The 18,610-nt window shown below is 37.6% G+C and overlaps 2 protein-coding genes across 5 annotated transcripts in view; one reads left to right on the top strand and one right to left on the bottom strand.

Moving 5' to 3' along the window:
• Positions 1-18,610, bottom strand: part of LOC125874054 (protein TRANSPORT INHIBITOR RESPONSE 1-like) — a 285,290-nt gene that overhangs the window by 113,636 nt on the left and 153,044 nt on the right. For 2 of the 4 annotated variants that reach the window (XR_007447222.1, XM_049554860.1), the window contains one exon: positions 6,856-7,224. The exons of the other annotated variants lie outside the window; for them this stretch is intronic. The gene's annotated coding sequence lies outside the window, so the exon portion shown is untranslated. Of the gene's footprint in view, positions 1-6,855; positions 7,225-18,610 lie in introns of those variants that run through there. 4 annotated transcript variants of the gene reach the window in all.
• The window catches only part of LOC125874046 (putative late blight resistance protein homolog R1A-4), a 222,351-nt gene that overhangs the window by 78,357 nt on the left and 125,384 nt on the right, over positions 1-18,610 (top strand). Inside the window, 3 exon segments of the mRNA XM_049554856.1 lie at positions 1,721-2,845; positions 4,029-5,685; positions 5,688-5,743. Of these exon segments, the coding sequence (XP_049410813.1) occupies positions 1,721-2,845; positions 4,029-5,685; positions 5,688-5,743 (2,838 nt within the window).

Raw genomic sequence — 18,610 nt, 5'->3', positions numbered from 1 at the left:
CCTTTTCAGATTAGACTAGTGGATCCATTAGGCAGTTCAGGTCTTATACTTTTGGCCGGGTATAAGATGCTCTGGCAGCGTGAGGTCGATCGCTGTATCATCACTATAGCTCTTATGTGATGGTTGTCGGTTAGAGAAACTCCCACAGCAGTTATTGTATTTTCATACTCAGAGATTATTGTATTTTTATATACATCAGTTCATTGTATTTCTATATACATTTCAGGCTTATTGTATCTTTGTATACACACAGAGTTTATAACATGTTTTAAACAGTCTTTCTTTATATCGCACTTGTTTTAAATTGCCTTATATAGAAAGAATGTCAGTCAGGTTGAGTTGAGTTGAGCCAGGTAAGCTATTCAGTTTCTCCCAGGTTTCCTTCTAGTCGTTGTTGCTTAGCTTTCCAGCTTGCATACTCGTACATTCCATGTACTGATGCCAGTTGGCCTGCATCGTTTCATGATGCAGATCCAGGTATCCCAGATCAGCAGCCTGTGCGTCGTTGATCCAGCTGAGCACTCCAGAGTCAGTGGTGAGCCTCCTTGCTTTCCGGAGGACTCTATTACTTCGTGTTCTTAGTGTTGTCTTATTAGGATGTTGCGGGGTCTGTCCCAACATCCATCTCAGTAATTTAGAGGCTTCATAGATAGACAGATAGACAGTCAGTCAGCTAGTTTTAAGTCTCTTATCTATGTATATATGTAAATATTCTATTTTGAGATTCGAGTTGCCTTATGGCCATATTTTATAAGTTAAGTTGTGTTGTAATATTGCATCGCTTGAGTTATTCCGCTGAGTTAAGAAAGCCAGGCCAAGGGTTCGCTTGGGGCCAGAAATGGTTTCCGGGTGCCGGTCCCGCCCAGGGTGTAGGCTCGGGGCGTGACAAACATGTTGGAGACATTTATACAGATGAGTGAAGTATCTGAAAAGGTTTTGGAAAAACAGATAATTCAAGTAATGGAACTTGAGCGTTGCAGAAGGGAAGGTTGAGTAGCAAATATATGACTGTTACAGTGATCGGGAGGCACGTTGTACAGGAGGTATACGTTTCTGAAAATTTAATTAGGGCTGACAGCAAATTTAATTTTTAATAAATTAATATTTAACTAATATTTTTAATAAATTAATTTTTAAGTAATACTGTAGGGTTAAAACTGTAAATCAACTTTGGGGTTAAGAGGTTCCTACTTATAATAATATATGATATGATGATATGTCCAGCTTTCTTATTCCAATTTGGAGCAGTTTGAAGATATAATGACTAGAAAAAGACGAGAGGTTGAGAATCTGCTTCAACCAATTTTGGATGATGATGGCAACAACTTCGGGTGTAAATATGTCCTTACTAGCCTCACCGGTAATATAGATGACTGTATCAGCTCGCATCATCGTTCTAAAGCAGATGCCACCATGATGGATGAGCAATTGGACTTCCTCCTCTTGAATCTCTATCACCTATCCAAGCATCGTGCTGAAAAGATGTTTCCTGGACTGACTCAATATGAGGTTCTTCAGAATGTATGTGGCAACATAAGAGATTTCCATGGGTTGATACTTGATAGTGAATGGTTGCATTAAACATGAGATGGTTGAGAATGTCTTACCTCTGTTTCAACTCATGGCTGAGAGAGTAGGACACTTCCTTTGGAATGATAGAGACTCTCGACTCTTCAAGCTAGCACATCTACTCTTGAAGATTGTTCCAACTGAACTGGAGGTTATGCACATATGTTATACAAATTTGGAAGCTACAACTTCAGCAGAAGTTGGACGCTTCATTAAGAAGCTCCTGGAAACCTCTCCGGACATTCTCAGAGAATATCTGATTCATCTACAGGAGCATATGATAACTGTTATTACCCCTAGCACTTCAGGGGCTCGAAACATTCATGTCATGATGGAATTCCTATTGATTATTCTTTCTGATATGCCGAAGGACTTTATTCATCATGACAAACTTTTTGATCTCTTGGCTCGTGTTGGAGCACTTACCAGGGAGGTATCAACTCTTATATGCGACTTGGAAGAGAAATTAAGGAATAAAGAGAGTACCGATGAGACAAATCGTGCAACCCTAAAGTTGCTGGAATATATTGAACTCCTCAAGGAAGATCTCAAACATGTTTATCTGAAAGTCCCGGAATCATCTCAATGTTGCTTCCCCATGAGTGATGGACCTCTCTTCATGTATCTGCTACAGAGACACTTGAATGATTTGCTGGATTCCAATGCTTATTCAATTGCTTTGATAAAGGAACAAATTGGACTGGTGAAAGAAGACTTGGAATTCATAAGATCTTTTTTCGCGAATTTTGAGCAAGGAATGTATAAAGATCTCTGGGAACGTGTTTTAAATGTGGCATATGAAGCAAAAGATGTCATTGATTCAATTATTGTTCGAGATAATGGTCTCTTACATCTTATTTTCTCACTTCCCATTACCATAAAGAAGATCAAGCATATCAAAGAAGATATCTCCAATTTACATGAGAAGATTCCTGAGAATAGAGGTCTCACTGTTCTGAACTCTCCCAAGAAACCAGTTGAGAGCAAGTCACTGACAACTGATAAAATAATTGTAGGTTTTGAGGAGGAGACAAACCTGATACTTAGAAAACTCACCAGTGGACCAGCAGATCTAGATGTCATTTCGATCACTGGTATGCCGGGTTTGGGTAAAACTACTTTGGCGTACAAAGTATACAAAGATAAATCAATTTCAAGTCATTTTGACCTTCGTGCATGGTGCACAGTCGACCAAGAACATGATGAGAAGAAGTTGTTGGGTACAATTTTTAATCAAGTTAGTGATTCGGATTCAAAATTGAGTGAGAATACTGGTGTTGCTGATAAGTTATGGCGACAACTGTTAGGAAAGAGGTATCTTATTGTCTTAGATGACGTGTGGGATACTACTATATTGGATGAGTTAAGAAGATCTTTTCCAGAGGTTAAGAAAGGAAGCAGAATTATATTGACGACTCGAGAAAAGAAAGTTGCTTTGCATGGAAAGCTCTACACTGCTCCTCTTGACCTTCGATTGCTAAGACCAGAAGAAAGTTGGGAGTTATTAGAGAAAAGGGCATTTGGAAATGAGAGTTGCCGTGATGAACTATTGGATGTTGGTAAAGAAATAGCCGAAAATTGTAAAGGGCTTCCTTTGGTGGTGGATCTAATTGCTGGAGTTATTGCTGGGAGTGAAAAGAAAAAGAGTGTGTGGCTTGAAGTTGTAAATAATTTGCATTCCTTTATTTTGAAGAATGAAGTGGAAGTGATGAAAGTTATAGAAATAAGTTATGACCACTTGTCTGATCACCTGAAGCCATGCTTGCTTTACTTTGCAAGTTGGCCGAAGGACACTGCAAATTCAATCTTTGACTTGAAAACTACATTGGGTGCTGAAGGATTTGTGGAAAAGACAGAAATGAAGAGTATGGAAGAAGTGGTGAAGATTTATTTGGATGATTTAATTTCCAGTAGCTTGGTAATTTGTTTCAATGAGATAGGTGAGTACCCGAGTTGCCAACTTCATGATCTTGTGCATGACGTTTGTTTGATAAAAGCAAGAGAGGAAAAGTTGTTTGACAAGATAAGTTCAAGTTCTCCATCAGATTTGTTGCCACATCAAATTACCATTGATTATGATGAGNGCTTATCAAAGAAGAGGTCTCTGATTTACATGAGAAGATTCCCAAGAACAGAGGTTTCATCGCTGTGAACTCTCCCAAGAAACCAGTTGAGAGCAAGTCACTGACAACTGATAAAATAATTGTAGGTTTTGAGGAGGAGACAAACTTGATACTTAGAAAGCTCACCAGTGGACCGGCAGATCTAGATGTCATTTCGATCACTGGTATGCCGGGTTCAGGTAAAACTACTTTGCGTACAAAGTATACAATGATAAATCAGTTTCTAGCCATTTCGACCTTCGTGCATGGTGCACAGTCGACCAAGAATATGATGAGAAGAAGTTGTTGAATACAATTTTCAATCAAGTTAGTGACTCAGATTTAAAATTGAGTGAGAATATTGATGTTGCTGATAAGCTACAGAAACAACTGTATGGAAAGAGGTATCTTATTGTCTTAGATGACGTGTGGGATACTACTACATGGGATGAGTTGACAAGACCTTTTCCTGGAGCTCAGAAAGGAAGTAGAATTATTTTGACAACTCAAGAAAAGGAAGTGGCTTTGCATGGAAAGCTCTACACTGCTCCTCTTGACCTTCGATTGCTAAGATCAGAAGAAAGTTGGGAGTTATTAGAGAAAAGGGCATTTGGAAACGAGAGTTGCCCTGATGACCTATTGGATGTTGGAATTGAAATAGCTGAAAATTGTAAAGGGCTTCCTTTGGTGGTGGATCTGATTGCTGGAGTCATTGCTGGGAGGGAAAAGGAAAAGAGTGTGTGGCTTGAAATTGTAAATAATTTGCATTCCCTTATTTTCAAGAATGAAGTGGAAGTGATGAAAGTTATAAAAATAAGTTATGACCACTTACCTGATCACCTGAAGCCATGCTTGCTTCATTTTGCAAGTTGGCCGAAGGACAGTGCAATGGTAATCTATCAGTTGAAAGTGGTATGGTTTGCTGAAGGGTTCGTGGAAAAGACGGAATTGAAGAGTATGGAAGAAGTGATGAAGATTAATTTGGATGATTTAATTTCCAGTAGCTTGGTAATTAGTTTCAATGAGATAGGTGATGAACCGCGTTGCCATGTTCATGATCTTGTGCATGACTTTTGTTTGATCAAAGCAAGAGAGGAAAAGTTGTTTGACCGAATAAGTTCAAGTGCTCCATCAGACTTGTTGTCACGTCAAATTACCATTGATGATGAGGAGGAGCACTTTGGGCTTAATTTCGTGCTGTTCGGTTCAAATAAGAAAAGGCATTTTGGTAAACACCTCTATTCTTTGACCATAAATGGAGATAAGGTGGACGATTGTCTCTCTCATACATTTCACCTAAGACATTTGAGGCTTCTTAGAGTGTTGTACCTGGATCCCTCTTTTATCACGATGAATGATTCTTTGTTGAATGAAATATTTATGTTGAATCATTTGAGGTTCTTATGCATTGGGACATGGGTTAAATCTCTGCCTTTGTCTTTCTCAAACCTCTGGAATCTAGAAATCCTGTGGGTGGATAACAAAGAATCAACCTTTATACTATTACCGAGAATTTGGGATCTTGTAAAGTTGCGAGTGCTGATCATGACTGCTTGTTCTTTCTTTGTTATGGATGCAGATGAATCAATACTGATAGCAGAGGACACAAAGTTAGAGAACTTGAGAATATTACAGAAACTCGTGCTTTCCTATTCGAAAGATACAGAGGATATTTTCAAAAGGCTTCCCAATCTTCAAATGCTTTCATTTGAACTTAAGGAATCATGGGATTATTCAACAGAGCAATATAGGTTCCCGAAATTGGATTTCCTAACTGAACTAGAAGACCTTACTGTAGGTTTTAAAAGTTCAAACACAAATGACAGTGGGTCCTCTGCAGCCATAAATCGGCAATGGAATTTTCACTTCCCTTCGAGTTTGAAAAAATTGTCGTTGGGTGACTTTCCTCTGACATCCGATTCACTATCAACAATAGCGAGATTGCCCAACCTTGAAGAGTTGTCCCTTTATTATACAATCATCCATGGGGAAGAATGGAACATGGGGGAGGAAGACACCTTGAGAATCTCAAATGTTTGAAGTTGCATCAAGTGACTCTTTCCAAGTGGGAGGTTGGAGAGGAATCCTTTCCCGCGCTTGAGAAATTAGAACTGAATGGATGTCGTAAGCTTGAGGAGATTCCGCCTAGTTTTGGGGATATTTATTCATTGAAAATTATCAAACTTGTAGAGAGCCCTCAACTTGAAGATTCCGCTGTGAAGATTAAGGAATATGCTGAAGATATGAGGGGAGGAGACGAGCTTCAAGTCGTTGGCCGGAATAATATCCCGTTATTTAAGTAGCTTTTGAGCATTATGGTTGAAAAGTAGATTGTACTTTGCTGGGTAGATTGTATATGATTAAGAAAATTCTGTTACAGTTGTTATGAACATTTTTATGTGACTTTTCTGAGTTTCTTTTAGAAAACTTACAAGTTTTTAACATCCATGATTGCAAGTCACACCTGAGGTATGTTGTATATGGGTGACCACGAGACACACCGATGTCAAGTATCTGATGTTGATGCCAAACTGAAGTGACTATCTAAAGTTGATATTTTAAACTTAATCTTGTACACCAAAGTACTATTCTTATCACTGCTTTCTTTACTAATTTGGCAGATAGATTCATTGATTTATGCTTTTGCTTTTCTTACAATAGCAGAATTTTGTTACTTTCTGCCACTAGGTATCTCTTATTCTATGCTATGCATGTTTTCCATTCTCATTCTCTCTTTACTTTTTTCTTTGCATTCACACACAATAATTTTCAAGTTTATGTCGCAATCTCATGTTAATATCAATAATAATTAGATTCACATGAATTCATAGATTACATTGTGGATTTGCCTATGGCTGTCAAACCTCCTTTGTGTCAAACTTGGTCTGAAGTCCCATCTTATGTGCTCAAAGCACGATCGTTTGACCTCAATCAAGGTACTGATTTAAAACGACATTGATACTACTCTGTCACAAACCCACCGAACTTTCAAACAAAAGCTAGGCCATGAAGTGAAGAGGTTGTAGAGAGCTTATAAGCACTCATGACTTCCTCTCCTCAAACATTCGACCAACTTAGGCTGAAATCCCACTCTGAACGAAAATAAGTGTTTATTTATCAAACTGACTCATAGTAGAACACTGATACCTTCTTCTAAACGTTCAACAAATGGGAATTCCAGCACTCAAAATGAATGAAAGGTTCGCATTAATCTTCAAAGAGAATTACAACAATACATGACCAGAGAAGTACATGATAGAACCATTTCACCAGAAGAAAAAGTCACTAGAAAAAGCAAAACTGATACATAATGATACAAAATAGGATACACAGTTGAACATGCCCCCCTCCCAACCAAAAATACAATAGTTGCCCTTACTGATATAGCACAACAACGAGTTTAAACTCATTATTTGTAATTAATTGCTGCAAAGTCGCTCAACAAAGGGTCAAATCGATGGCACACGAGATTCACTCCCACCATAACCAGCACTGCAACTACACAATGCTCAAGCAAGTAAACGCGGGTGAAAGATTAACATAGAACTTATACCTGAAGTCTTCCTAAGAAGAAGCCAGAGACCAATTCCCGTTGCTAGATGGAGTCAATGCTGCATCTTCATCAATAATCCAAACAAAACCAGGAGTGTCAAACCTCCTTCCTGACACTGTCCTGTATATATAAAGGTTCTCAATAGGGCAACTTTCTGGTCTCGTATCCGGATGATCCCTCTCATCTATAACTTCAACATTAAGCCTTGACAACTTCTGGGCTAGTAGCTTACATGATTCAAAACTTACTGAACAATTAGACATCCAAAGGGATCGCATTGTCTCCAGCTTGGCAGCATTAGCCAACAGAGCCTCATCGCCAAAGGAGCAGTTTCTAATCTCCAACTTACGGAGCCTCTCACAACCAGAGAGAACATAGTGGAGGCCTAGATCGCTATTCCCCACAAAAGCTAAGGAAAGCTTAGTACTATTACCGAGAATTTGGGATCTTGTTAAGTACTACATATAAACTACTCTTCTTTTTTTTGTGTGTAAATTAACATTGTGGATAACGTTTTGTAAGCACCATTTGATATTTGACCTTGATCAATATCTCGAAAATGACTTTTTATGTCTGACTATATCTGCATTATTGCTTTCTTCTATTAGTATTGACTTTTGGGAAGTACAATCATGGAAAGAAGAAATGAAAGAGAAAGATAGGAGGAGGAAGAAAACGGTACGTCATGCATATAAAAACATATATTGGCCTTACGATACAAAATGTGATACATATGTTTAAAGAATTGTTGTTCAAAAGTTCATAATCTGAAATGTGCAAGAGCCACAAGCTACAGAAGTATTGAATTTGTCATGAATATCAACATTCTTCTTCCTAGTTAATTCTTTTTCAATTTTGAATACACTCTCATTTTAATTACTAATATTCTTCTAACTGTGTCTTCTTTTCTGAAGGTGGCAATTTTAAGTCCATTAAGTATAGGATTGATGAGCTTTTGTAGACAAACTCGAAAAAATATCTTAATGGTGACAAGCACATACTACCCCGGAGGGCGATTTCAAGCTCAATGTAGAAAGTTTAATGGAAGCCTGATGCATATGGTTAGTGTTCCGAGAAATGTTATCAGTCCTTTGTTGTGTCTTTTTGGAAGTGTTGCCTCAGTGACTTTGATCAATAAATGATCATCTTAAACTTTTGTTTTCCCTAGTTTCTGTCTCCTATTTCCTTTGACATAAATTTATCTTATGTTTCATAATGTGGACTAATCATGTTGGAGTCTTGATGTTGAATACAAATACACAACTGTTTTGGTTAAATCATGTTGTTCCGATAGCTGTGAAACAACAGACAAGAATCTCATTAAAAATCTAATTGCATGAATTAGATTCAGATAGGGATGAAAAATCTGTTGTTAGGAAAAATCATGTTCTCTTTCTTGTCCGTATTAGGATTAGTAAGATAACATTTGGCCTGATTGGCTTGTATGTTCCTCTTTGAGTCTTTTACTACTAATAAAAGTCTACACCCCAGAAGCGAATCTAGAATTTCTAGAATATGAATGCACCGCTAATGAAAGTAGAAAAAAGAAAGTATGAAGTCATGAGTTCGCGTGCACCATAATTTGAGGGGTAAATTCTCATCAGTCTACACCGGCGATTGGAGCACCAGAACAGGTTCTTCTCCATTTTTTTAAAAATATTTTACCAATTTGCTAGACTCGTTCCAGCTCTGCTTCTAGTTGGCTTACTAAATGCTTATATATTTTGGCTGTTCAAAACTGTCTACAATGTGTTTGATGAAAGTCTCCACTGAACTAACTTTATATAAAATGGCAACCACTTGCTCATTTTCAACAGATTCCATCCAGCTCTGCTCTTTGGATTTTATATTAACTGTCAATCAATTTGATTCTTCTTTCAGTACGTGCGTGCTGGCCTTTCAAATTCATCGTTAGCCAATTACGACAAGTTGAATACATATATTAAGATGATAAACAATTCTAAAGTCAATGAGTTGAGTTGTATGTTAATAATCTTGGAATTACTGTAAATCCAGATCTACCTACCTATTTCATTCTCTCAATCAAGGACTTCTAGTATTGCTAAACTTCAGACCGTCAAAAGGTAAGTTCATCTTCAAACTCTCTTGTTTTCTTTATCTTCTACCATGCATGGATATAAGATCTAAAGGGAACTATGAAAAACAAGAAAAATCAGGAATGTCCCGTAAACAAAGCAGCCTCGGGCACAAAACATCCAACGTTAGTAGGATTAATTGAAGGATCGCACCCCAGGAGGATACTGTAGAAACATTAGTGGCTTCTTTACTGTTACATGGAGACAACTTTATTGTTGCTCGTAAGCTCCCATCAATTCTCATAAACCACAACACCATCTCCACAAGTCTTAGTCAACTTGTAATATGAATATTAGGTAGACGTACATATTTACAAAATTGAGTTTCGTATATCATATGATTTGAAGGAATGAAAGAACATGATAAGGAGGGTAGCTAAAATAATATACGAGGCATAAAAACAGGAAAGATATTCGTATTGATAGGTTTTATTTTCTCGAATATCTGGGACTTGTATTTTCCTTCATCTTATTAACTCTTTTTCTTAAAATGCAACAACTTTGGGATATTATGTTTATTTTTTCACGCCATAACATGTTATATGTGATTAATATTTGACATTTCTTGTGTTAGAGACTAATTGCATCTAATATTACTATTCGTCAAAATAATTTTATCTAACCTTGATCAATATCTCAACAAAATTAATAAGAATAATATATACTATACTTTTGTTGTGTTGAAAATACAAATGCTAACAAATACTAAAGAGTAAAGTTTTATGTGGGTACTTTTTATACGTCCGATCCGCAGAACTTGAAAGGAAAGTTACAATCATGGAAAGAGGAAAACAAAATCAAGAAGAAAGAGAGGAAGAGAAAGCAAACAACTCATCGGTATGTTTAAGAAAGCTCTCTATAGCTATGTTAGGTGCCTACATAAAAAAAATGAAATATTACAAAAACCATGATAATAAAATACACTAATCTAAGATATTCACTGCAACATACATGCAAAATATATATATATAAATTTTCATGAACATTATAACAAATAATAGGCTGGCACTAATTTGTGTTATAAAAAATATTCAGTAGAAAGACAGAGAATAACGAAAAAATGTATCGAGCAAGTGTGTTTTATTATACTGCTGCAAGCTCTCTTTATACAAGTGAGTTACAACGACTAAGTGCAGAAAAATAGGAACCAACGTAACTGGTAGCTTAACAATTGCTAAACAGTTAAAGATAAAATATTCTACTAAGTTACCTACTGCAAATCAAACTCTACAAACAGAACTACACCTACGAAATAGAAATCTACTGCCAACAAGGTCCTATAAATTAGGATAGCAGCTAACAAAATCACTTATTTTAACATTTGCTCCCTTAAACTGATGTTCTCAAACATTCAGTTTAATTCTCAGAAGTCTGTTACACATAAGTACAAACTCCAAGTAATTTCCTAAGCTTCACAAATGATGCATGTTTGAGGGATTTTGTGAAAATGTCAGCGACCTGATCTTCACTTCTGCAGTAGACAAGATCAATTACTCCATCTTCAGTGAGATCTCTTAAAAAATGAAAACTTACATCAATATGCTTGCTTCTCCCGTGAAGTACTGGATTTCTGGACAACTTTATAGTAGAACTGTTGTCCCAATAAATTGTTGTTGCTTCTTGTTGCTTGAAATTCAGCTGAGTAAGAATATTTCTTAGCCAAATGGCTTGCGAGGCACATGCAGTAGCAGCAACAAACTCAGCTTCAGTTGTTGACAAAGTGACGATTGGCTGCTTCTTTGATGACCATGAGACTGCACCTGAACTCAACATAAACACATAACCTGAAGTACTCTTCCGATCATCTAAATCTCCAGCATAATCACTATCAGAAAAGCCAATCAGTTCTGTATTTTCATCCTTCTTGTAGAACAACCCAAAGTCGACAGTACCTTTCAAGTATCGAAGGATCCTTTTTGCAGCCAAAAGATGCAATTCTTTTGGATTCTCCATGAATCTACTAATGAGACTTACAGCATGTGTGATGTCTGGCCTTGTTGCTGTCAAATACATCAGACTTCCCACAATTTGCTTGAAAAAAGTGTCATTGATCCTCTTTCCTCCAAGATCCTTTGTAAGCTTCAAGCCAACATCTGAAGGTGAAGTGACAGGATTGCAATTTCTCATTTGAAACCTGTCTAAAATTTCTCGCACATACTTCTTTTGAGAAATAAATATTCCTTCAACCGATTGCACTATTTCTATGCCAAGAAAGTAATGCGACATTCCAAGATCAGACATATCAAACTCAAGCATCATAGACCTTTTGAACTTTTCAAACATGACTCTATCATTACCCGTATAAATCAGATCATCTACGTATAAGCATACCAACAATATTTTCCCTCCATCTTCACACTTTGTATAAAGAGTATGTTCATATGGACATTTTTGAAAACCTTCCTTTTGAAAATAAGCATCGATACGACTATACCAAGCTCTAGGTGCTTGTTTTAGTCCGTATAGAGCCTTCTTCAATCTGCAAACTTTGTGCTCTTCATCAATCTTAACATAACCAGGAGGTTGTTCAATAAATACCTGTTCTTGCAAGTCTCCATGTAGAAAAGCCGACTTCACATCCAATTGGCAAATAGGCCATGAATTTTGCGCAGCCAATGCCATCACCAATCTGATTGTATCAAGTCTGACAACAGGAGCGAAAACTTCTCTGTAATCCACTCCAAATTCTTGTTTGTAGCCTTTAGCCACCAACCGTGCCTTGTACTTGTCGATCTCTCCATTCTCCTTCAGTTTAGTTTTATAGACCCATTTTACTCCAATCATTTTGTGTCCATCCGGTAGATCAGCAAGCTCCCATGTATCATTTTTTTCAATGGCTGCAATTTCATCATCCATTGCCTTACGCCATTTTTCATCTTTGACAGCACTTTCAAAATTTGTTGGATCACAATCTGAAAAGAGAGCAAAATGAGTGAGAGGATCTTCGGATTGATCAATTCCTTTTACCTCGTAATCTGTCATCCACGCTGGCCTTCTTCGAGCACGAGGGGCACGTGAATCAGCTATAGTTTCTCTCTGCTCATCCATAACATGTGATGTTTCAGAACTTCCAAGATTGCTATCTTGAGCATTTTCAGGAACTACTACTGCTGGAACTTGTTGTTGAGGCTGAATTGCTTCTTCACCATTTTCTCCATCAAGGCATATTGGAATTTGTTCTCCCATGGCATTTTTGTTCCACGACCAAAACTGATTTTCATCAAAGACGACATCTCGGCTAACTAATATTTTCTTAGTGTTAGGATTATAAAGCTTATAAGCTTTTGATTGATCACTAACGCCGAGAAAAATACATTTTTCTCCCTTGTCGTCTAGCTTCTTTCTCTTTTGATCAGGAATATGGGCATATGCAATGCACCCAAAGATTCTGAAGTGATCTACGGCTGGTCGTTGTCCGCTCCATGCTTCTTCCGGAGTCATGTATTTAACTGCAAATGTGGGGCATCTATTTAGGATATGAATAGTCCAATTGACTGCTTCAGGCCAAAAGCTTCTTGAAACACCACTGCTTGTCAAAATACTCCGCACCATATTCATGATAGTGCGATTTTTTCTCTCACATACTCCATTTTGTTGGGGCGAGTAGGCTGCTGTAAGTTGCCTTTTGATTCCATGAATCTCACAGAAGTTTGCAAATTCATGTGAGTTATATTCTCCCCCACGATCTGAACGCAAAGCTTTTATTGGGCTACCGATCTCTTTTTCAACAAGCACTTTGAAGCTTTTAAAAGCTTCGAAAGCTTCAGATTTCACCTGTAGAAAGTATACCCAACTTTTCCGAGTAAAATCATCAATGAAAGTAATTATATAACTTTTACCTCCATTAGAAGATGGTGTTATTGGTCCGCAAATATCGGAATGGACAAGTTCCAGTGCCTTCTTTGCTCTCCATGAACCCCTTTGTGGAAAAGAGTTGCGAGACTGCTTGCTAACAACACATTCTTCACAAATTTCAGATGGAGCTAAAATTTGAGGAAGACCAATCACCATATTTTTCTGTTGCAAGGTCCTTAATCCAGCGAAATTAAGATGCCCAAAACGAAAATGCCACAACCAAGCATCATCTCCTTGTTTTGTTAAGAAGCATGATTGTTGTATATTATTGAGATACAGAGGAAACATTCTGTTTGCAGTCATTTTAACTTGAGCAACTAAGCCTAAATTGTCATCTTGAATCCGACAAAATCCATTTTTAATGACAATCTCATATCCTTTCTCTTGCAACTGACCGAGACTCAAAAGATTTGATGTTAACTCTGGAACATAAAGGACATCAGAGATTATTTGAGGAATATCTCTTTTAGTTTGAATGGTTACCTGTCCTTTTCCCGTGACTGCAACTTTTGAATCATTTCCGAACTTCACAGAATCCTGATATGACTCATCTAATATGGAGAAAGCTGACTTGTTTCCGCACATATGATTGCTGCAACCCGTGTCTAAGTACCATATATTCTGCTGAATTTCCTTTGTCGCTTGTTCTTTCTCTTGATAGGCCATTAACAGAGAGATCTCTTCTTCCTTTTCTGCAAAATTAGACTGCCGTCCACCATCTCTATTCAAGTTAGTTCTACATTCTGATTTATAATGGCCATACCTGTGACATCTGTAGCATTCAATCTTTGACTTGTCAACTGACTTCGGCTTATAATCACCTGAATTATTATTGTTGTCAAAGCTTCTTCCCCTTCCTTGAGAATTTGAAGATTTTTCTTCAGATTTCTGGTGCGAGTGCCTCCCACCACCAGAATTGTTTCCTCTTCCTCTTCCACGACCACCACCTTTTGAAGAGTGATAGTTGGATGAGACTTGAAGAGCTTGTTCCTCGCTACTTTGTCGATTCATTTTCTGCTCATGAATCAATAGTGAACTCTGCAATTCATCAATTGAAAGTTCAGTAGTATCTTTCGATTCCTCAATTGAACAAACAACATAGTTGAATTTTGATGTCATGGAGCGAAGAATCTTTTCAATAATGGTGACATCTTCCATCTTTTCACCATGAATCCGCATTTTATTTGCTATTGCCATAGTCCTTGAGAAGTAATCTGAAATTGATTCTCCCATCTTCATTTGTAATGTCTCAAAATCAGCTCGAAGTGTTTGCAATAATGCCCTTTTTGCCTTCGCCGTTCCCTGATACTTCTTCTTCATGGAATCCTATATTTGTTTAGAAGTATCTTTGCAAAGAATAGTCTCCAATATTGAGCGATCAATAGCTTGGAAAAGATAATTCTTTGCCTTAAGATCTTTCAACCTTAGACTGTCCAACTCCGCCTTTTGTACTTCCGACAAGGCGGTACCAGCCACTGGTTCTTGCACGCCAGTACTGACAACTGGCCAGAATTCCTTGGACCTAAGGAAATTCTCCATCAGCATGCTCCAATGGTCGTAATGACCATCGAAGTGTGGAATAGCAGGCTGAACAAAATTCTCAGAGGCCATAGTTTTTGCTACTGCAATAGTACTGCAAAAAAAACTCTCAATATGCAGTACCAACACTTTTACTCGATATCAGAAACTCTCTTTCTGGCTCTGATACCAAATGTTATAAAAAATATTCAGTAGAAAGACAGAGAATAACCAAAAAATGTATCGAGCAAGTCTGTTTTATTATACTGCTACAAGCTCTCTTTATACAAGTGAGTTACAACGACTAAGTGCAGAAAAATAGGAACCAACGTAACTGGTAGCTTAACAATTGCTAAACAGTTAAAGATAAAATATTCTACTAAGTTACCTACTGCAAATCAAACTCTAGAAACAGAACAATTTGTGCACACTTCCTGCTTTCTTATTCCGATTTGGAACAGTTTGAAAATGTAATGACTTCCCTAAGAGAACCGCTTAAAGATGTGTTTCAATCAATTTTGGTTAATGTTGACAACAACGTCGAGTGTAAATACAACATGCCTCAAGTCCTTGGTAACCTCATGGATAATATCGATGATTGTATCAGCTCATGTCCTCGTTCTACATCCATGACTGAGGAGGAGTTGGACTTCCTCCTCCTGAATCTCCATTATCTATCCTAGTATGCTGAGCAGATGTTTCCATTAAGCACTCAGCTTGTGATGCTTCAGAATATGTGTGCTAACATGAAAGATTTCAATGGGTTGTTAGTGAATGGTTGCATTGAGCAAGATATTGTAAAATATGTCTTACCTCAGTTTCAACTCATGGCTCAGAGAGTTGGATTCTTTCTTTGGGTGTTTCATATAGAGTCTGGACTCTCCGACTCCGACTCCTACTCTGACTCTGATGATCAGACTGATGAAGACTCTCACCTCATCATGTTAAATCATCTACTCTTGAAGATTGTTCCAGTTGAATTCGAGCTTATGCACATACGTTATACAAATTTGAAATCTTCAACTTCATCAGAAGTTGGACGCTTCATTAAACAGGTCCTGGAAACCTTTCCAGACATTCTTAGAGAATATCTGATTCATCTATAAGAGTGCATGGTAACCGTAATTAACCCAAGCATTTCAGGAGCTCGAGACATTCACATCATGATGGAGTTCCTGTTGATTATTCTTACTGACATGCCTACCGACTTGATTCATCATGACACATTTTTTGATCTCTTGGCACGTGTTGGAGAACTTACCAGAGAGGTAGCATCAATTCTTGTTTGGGACTTTGGAGACAAATCAATGATCAGAGAGGGTATCAATGAAACAACTCGTACAACAATAGACTTGCTAAAAGATATTGAACTCCTGAAGGAAGATCTCAGGCATGTTTACTTGAAATCCCCAGACTCATGTCAAAAATGCTTCCCCATGAGTGATGGACCGCTCTTCATGCATCTTCTACTCAGGCACTTAAAAAGATTTGATAGATTCCAATGCTTATTCAATTGCTTTGATAAAGGAAGAAATTGGGCAAGTGAAAGAAGATCTGGAATTCATAATATCTTTTTTCGCGGATATTGAGGAAGAATTGTATAAAGATCTCTGGGCACGCGTTTTAAATGTGGCATTTGAGGCAAAAGATGTCATTGATTCAATAATTGTTCGAGATAATGGTCTCTTACATCTTATTTTCTCACTTCCTATTACCATAAAGAAGATCAAGCTTATCAAAGAAGACATCTCCAATTTACTTGAGAAGATTCCCAAGAACAAAGGGCTCGTTGTTGTAAACTCTCCCAAGAAGCCAGTTGAAAGCAAGTCATTGACAACTGGTAAAATAATTGTAGGTTTTGAGGAGGAGACAAACTGGATAATGAGAAAGCTCACCAGTGGACCGGCAGATCTAGATGTCATTTCGATCACTGGTATGCCGGGTTCAGGTAAAACTACTTTGGCGTACAAAGTATACAATGATAAATCAGTTTCTCGTCATTTCAACCTTTGTGCATGGGGCACAGTCGACCAAAAATATGACAAGAAGAAGTTGTTGGGTACAATTTTTAATCAAGTTAGTGATTCGGATTCAACATTGAGTGAGAATATTAATGTGGCTGATAAGCTACGGAAACAATTATATGGAAAGAGGTATCTTATTGTCTTAGATGACGTGTGGGATACTACTACATGGGATGAGTTAACAAGACCTTTTCCAGAAGTTGTGAAAGGAAGTAGAATTATTTTGACAACTCGAAAAAAGGAAGTGGCTTTGCATGTGAAGCTATACACTGATCCTCTTAACCTTCGATTGCTAAAACCTGAAGAAAGTTGGGAGTTATTAGAGAAAAGGGCATTTGGAAACGAGAGTTTCCCTGATGAACTATTGGATGTTGGTAAAGAAATAGCCGAAAATTTTAAAGGGCTTCCTTTGGTGGCTGATCTAATTGCTGGAGTCATTGCAGGGAGGGAAAAGAAAAAGACTGTGTGGCTTGATGTTCAAAATAATTTGAGTTCCTTTATTTTGAACGGTGAAGTGGAAGTGATGAAGGTTATAGAATTAAGTTATGACCATTTGTCACATCACCTCAAGCCGCTCTTTCTTTACTTTGCAAGTTTTCCGAAGGACTCTGCATTGAAAATCTCTATATTGATAGATCTATGGCATGCTGAAAGACTTGTTGAACAGACATTGATGAAGGTTTATTTGGATAACTTAATTTCCAGTAGCTTGGTAATTTGTTTCAATGAGATAGGTGAGTACCGGACTTGCCAACTTCATGATCTTGTACATGACTTTTGTTTGATAAAAACAAGAAGGGAAAAGTTCTTTGACTCAATAAGTTCAAGTGCTCCATCTTCTTCTTCAGATTTCATGCCATATATGTTGACCATTGATTATAACAGAGAGTTCTTTGGGCTTAACAATTTTGTTCCGTTCGATCCAAATAAGAAAAGGCATTCTGGTAAACACCTGTATTCTTTGTCGATAGAGGAAGACCAGCTGGACGACCGTCTTTCTGATATATGTCACCTAAGACACTTGAGGTTTCTAAGAGTGTTAAACCTGGATCCCTCTTTTATCATGGCGAAAGATTCTTTGCTGAATGAAATCTGCATGTTGAATAATTTGAGGTTCTTACAAATTGGGACAAAAGTTAAATCCCTGCCTTTGTCTTTCTCAAACCTCTGGAAACTAGAATTCCTGGCAGTGTATAACGAAGGATCAACCTTGGTACTATTACCGAGAATTTGGGATCTTGTAAAGTTGCGAGTGATATCCATGAGTGATTCTTCTTTCTTTGATTTGGATGCAGATAAATCAACACTGATCACAGAGGACACAAAGTTAGAGAATTTGAGATTTTTAGAGACTGTCATGCTTTCCTATTCGAAAGATACCAAACATAAATTCAAAAGGTTTCCCAATCTTCAAGTGCTTGGATTTGATATCAATGAATCATGGGATTATTCAACAAAGAAATTTTGGTTCCCGAAATTGGATTGCCTAACTGAACTAGAAGAGCTCACTGTACGTTTTGCATATACCAGAGGGTTCTCTCCAGCCACAAACCGTCCATGGAATTTTAACTTCTCTTTGAGTTTGAAAATATTGCGGTTGTATGACTTTCCTCTGACATCCGATTCACTATCTACAATAGTGAGACTGCCCAACCTTGAAGAGTTGTCCCTCTATCGTACAATCATCCATGGGGAAGAATGGAACATGGGGGAGAAAGACACCTTTAAGAATCTCAAATATTTGGAGTTGCATCAAGTGACTCTTGCCAGGTGGGAGGTTGGAGAGGAATCATTTCCTTCGCTTGAGAGATTAGAACTATGGAGATGTCATATGCTTGAGGAGATTCCGCCTAGTTTTGGGGATATTTATTCATTGAAAATTATCACACTTGT

This window comes from Solanum stenotomum, chromosome 8 (assembly GCF_019186545.1).
Source record: "Solanum stenotomum isolate F172 chromosome 8, ASM1918654v1, whole genome shotgun sequence".
Lineage (NCBI taxonomy): Eukaryota > Viridiplantae > Streptophyta > Magnoliopsida > Solanales > Solanaceae > Solanum > Solanum stenotomum.
Note: the sequence above shows the minus strand (reverse complement) of the source record. Positions and strands in the feature narration are given on the sequence as shown.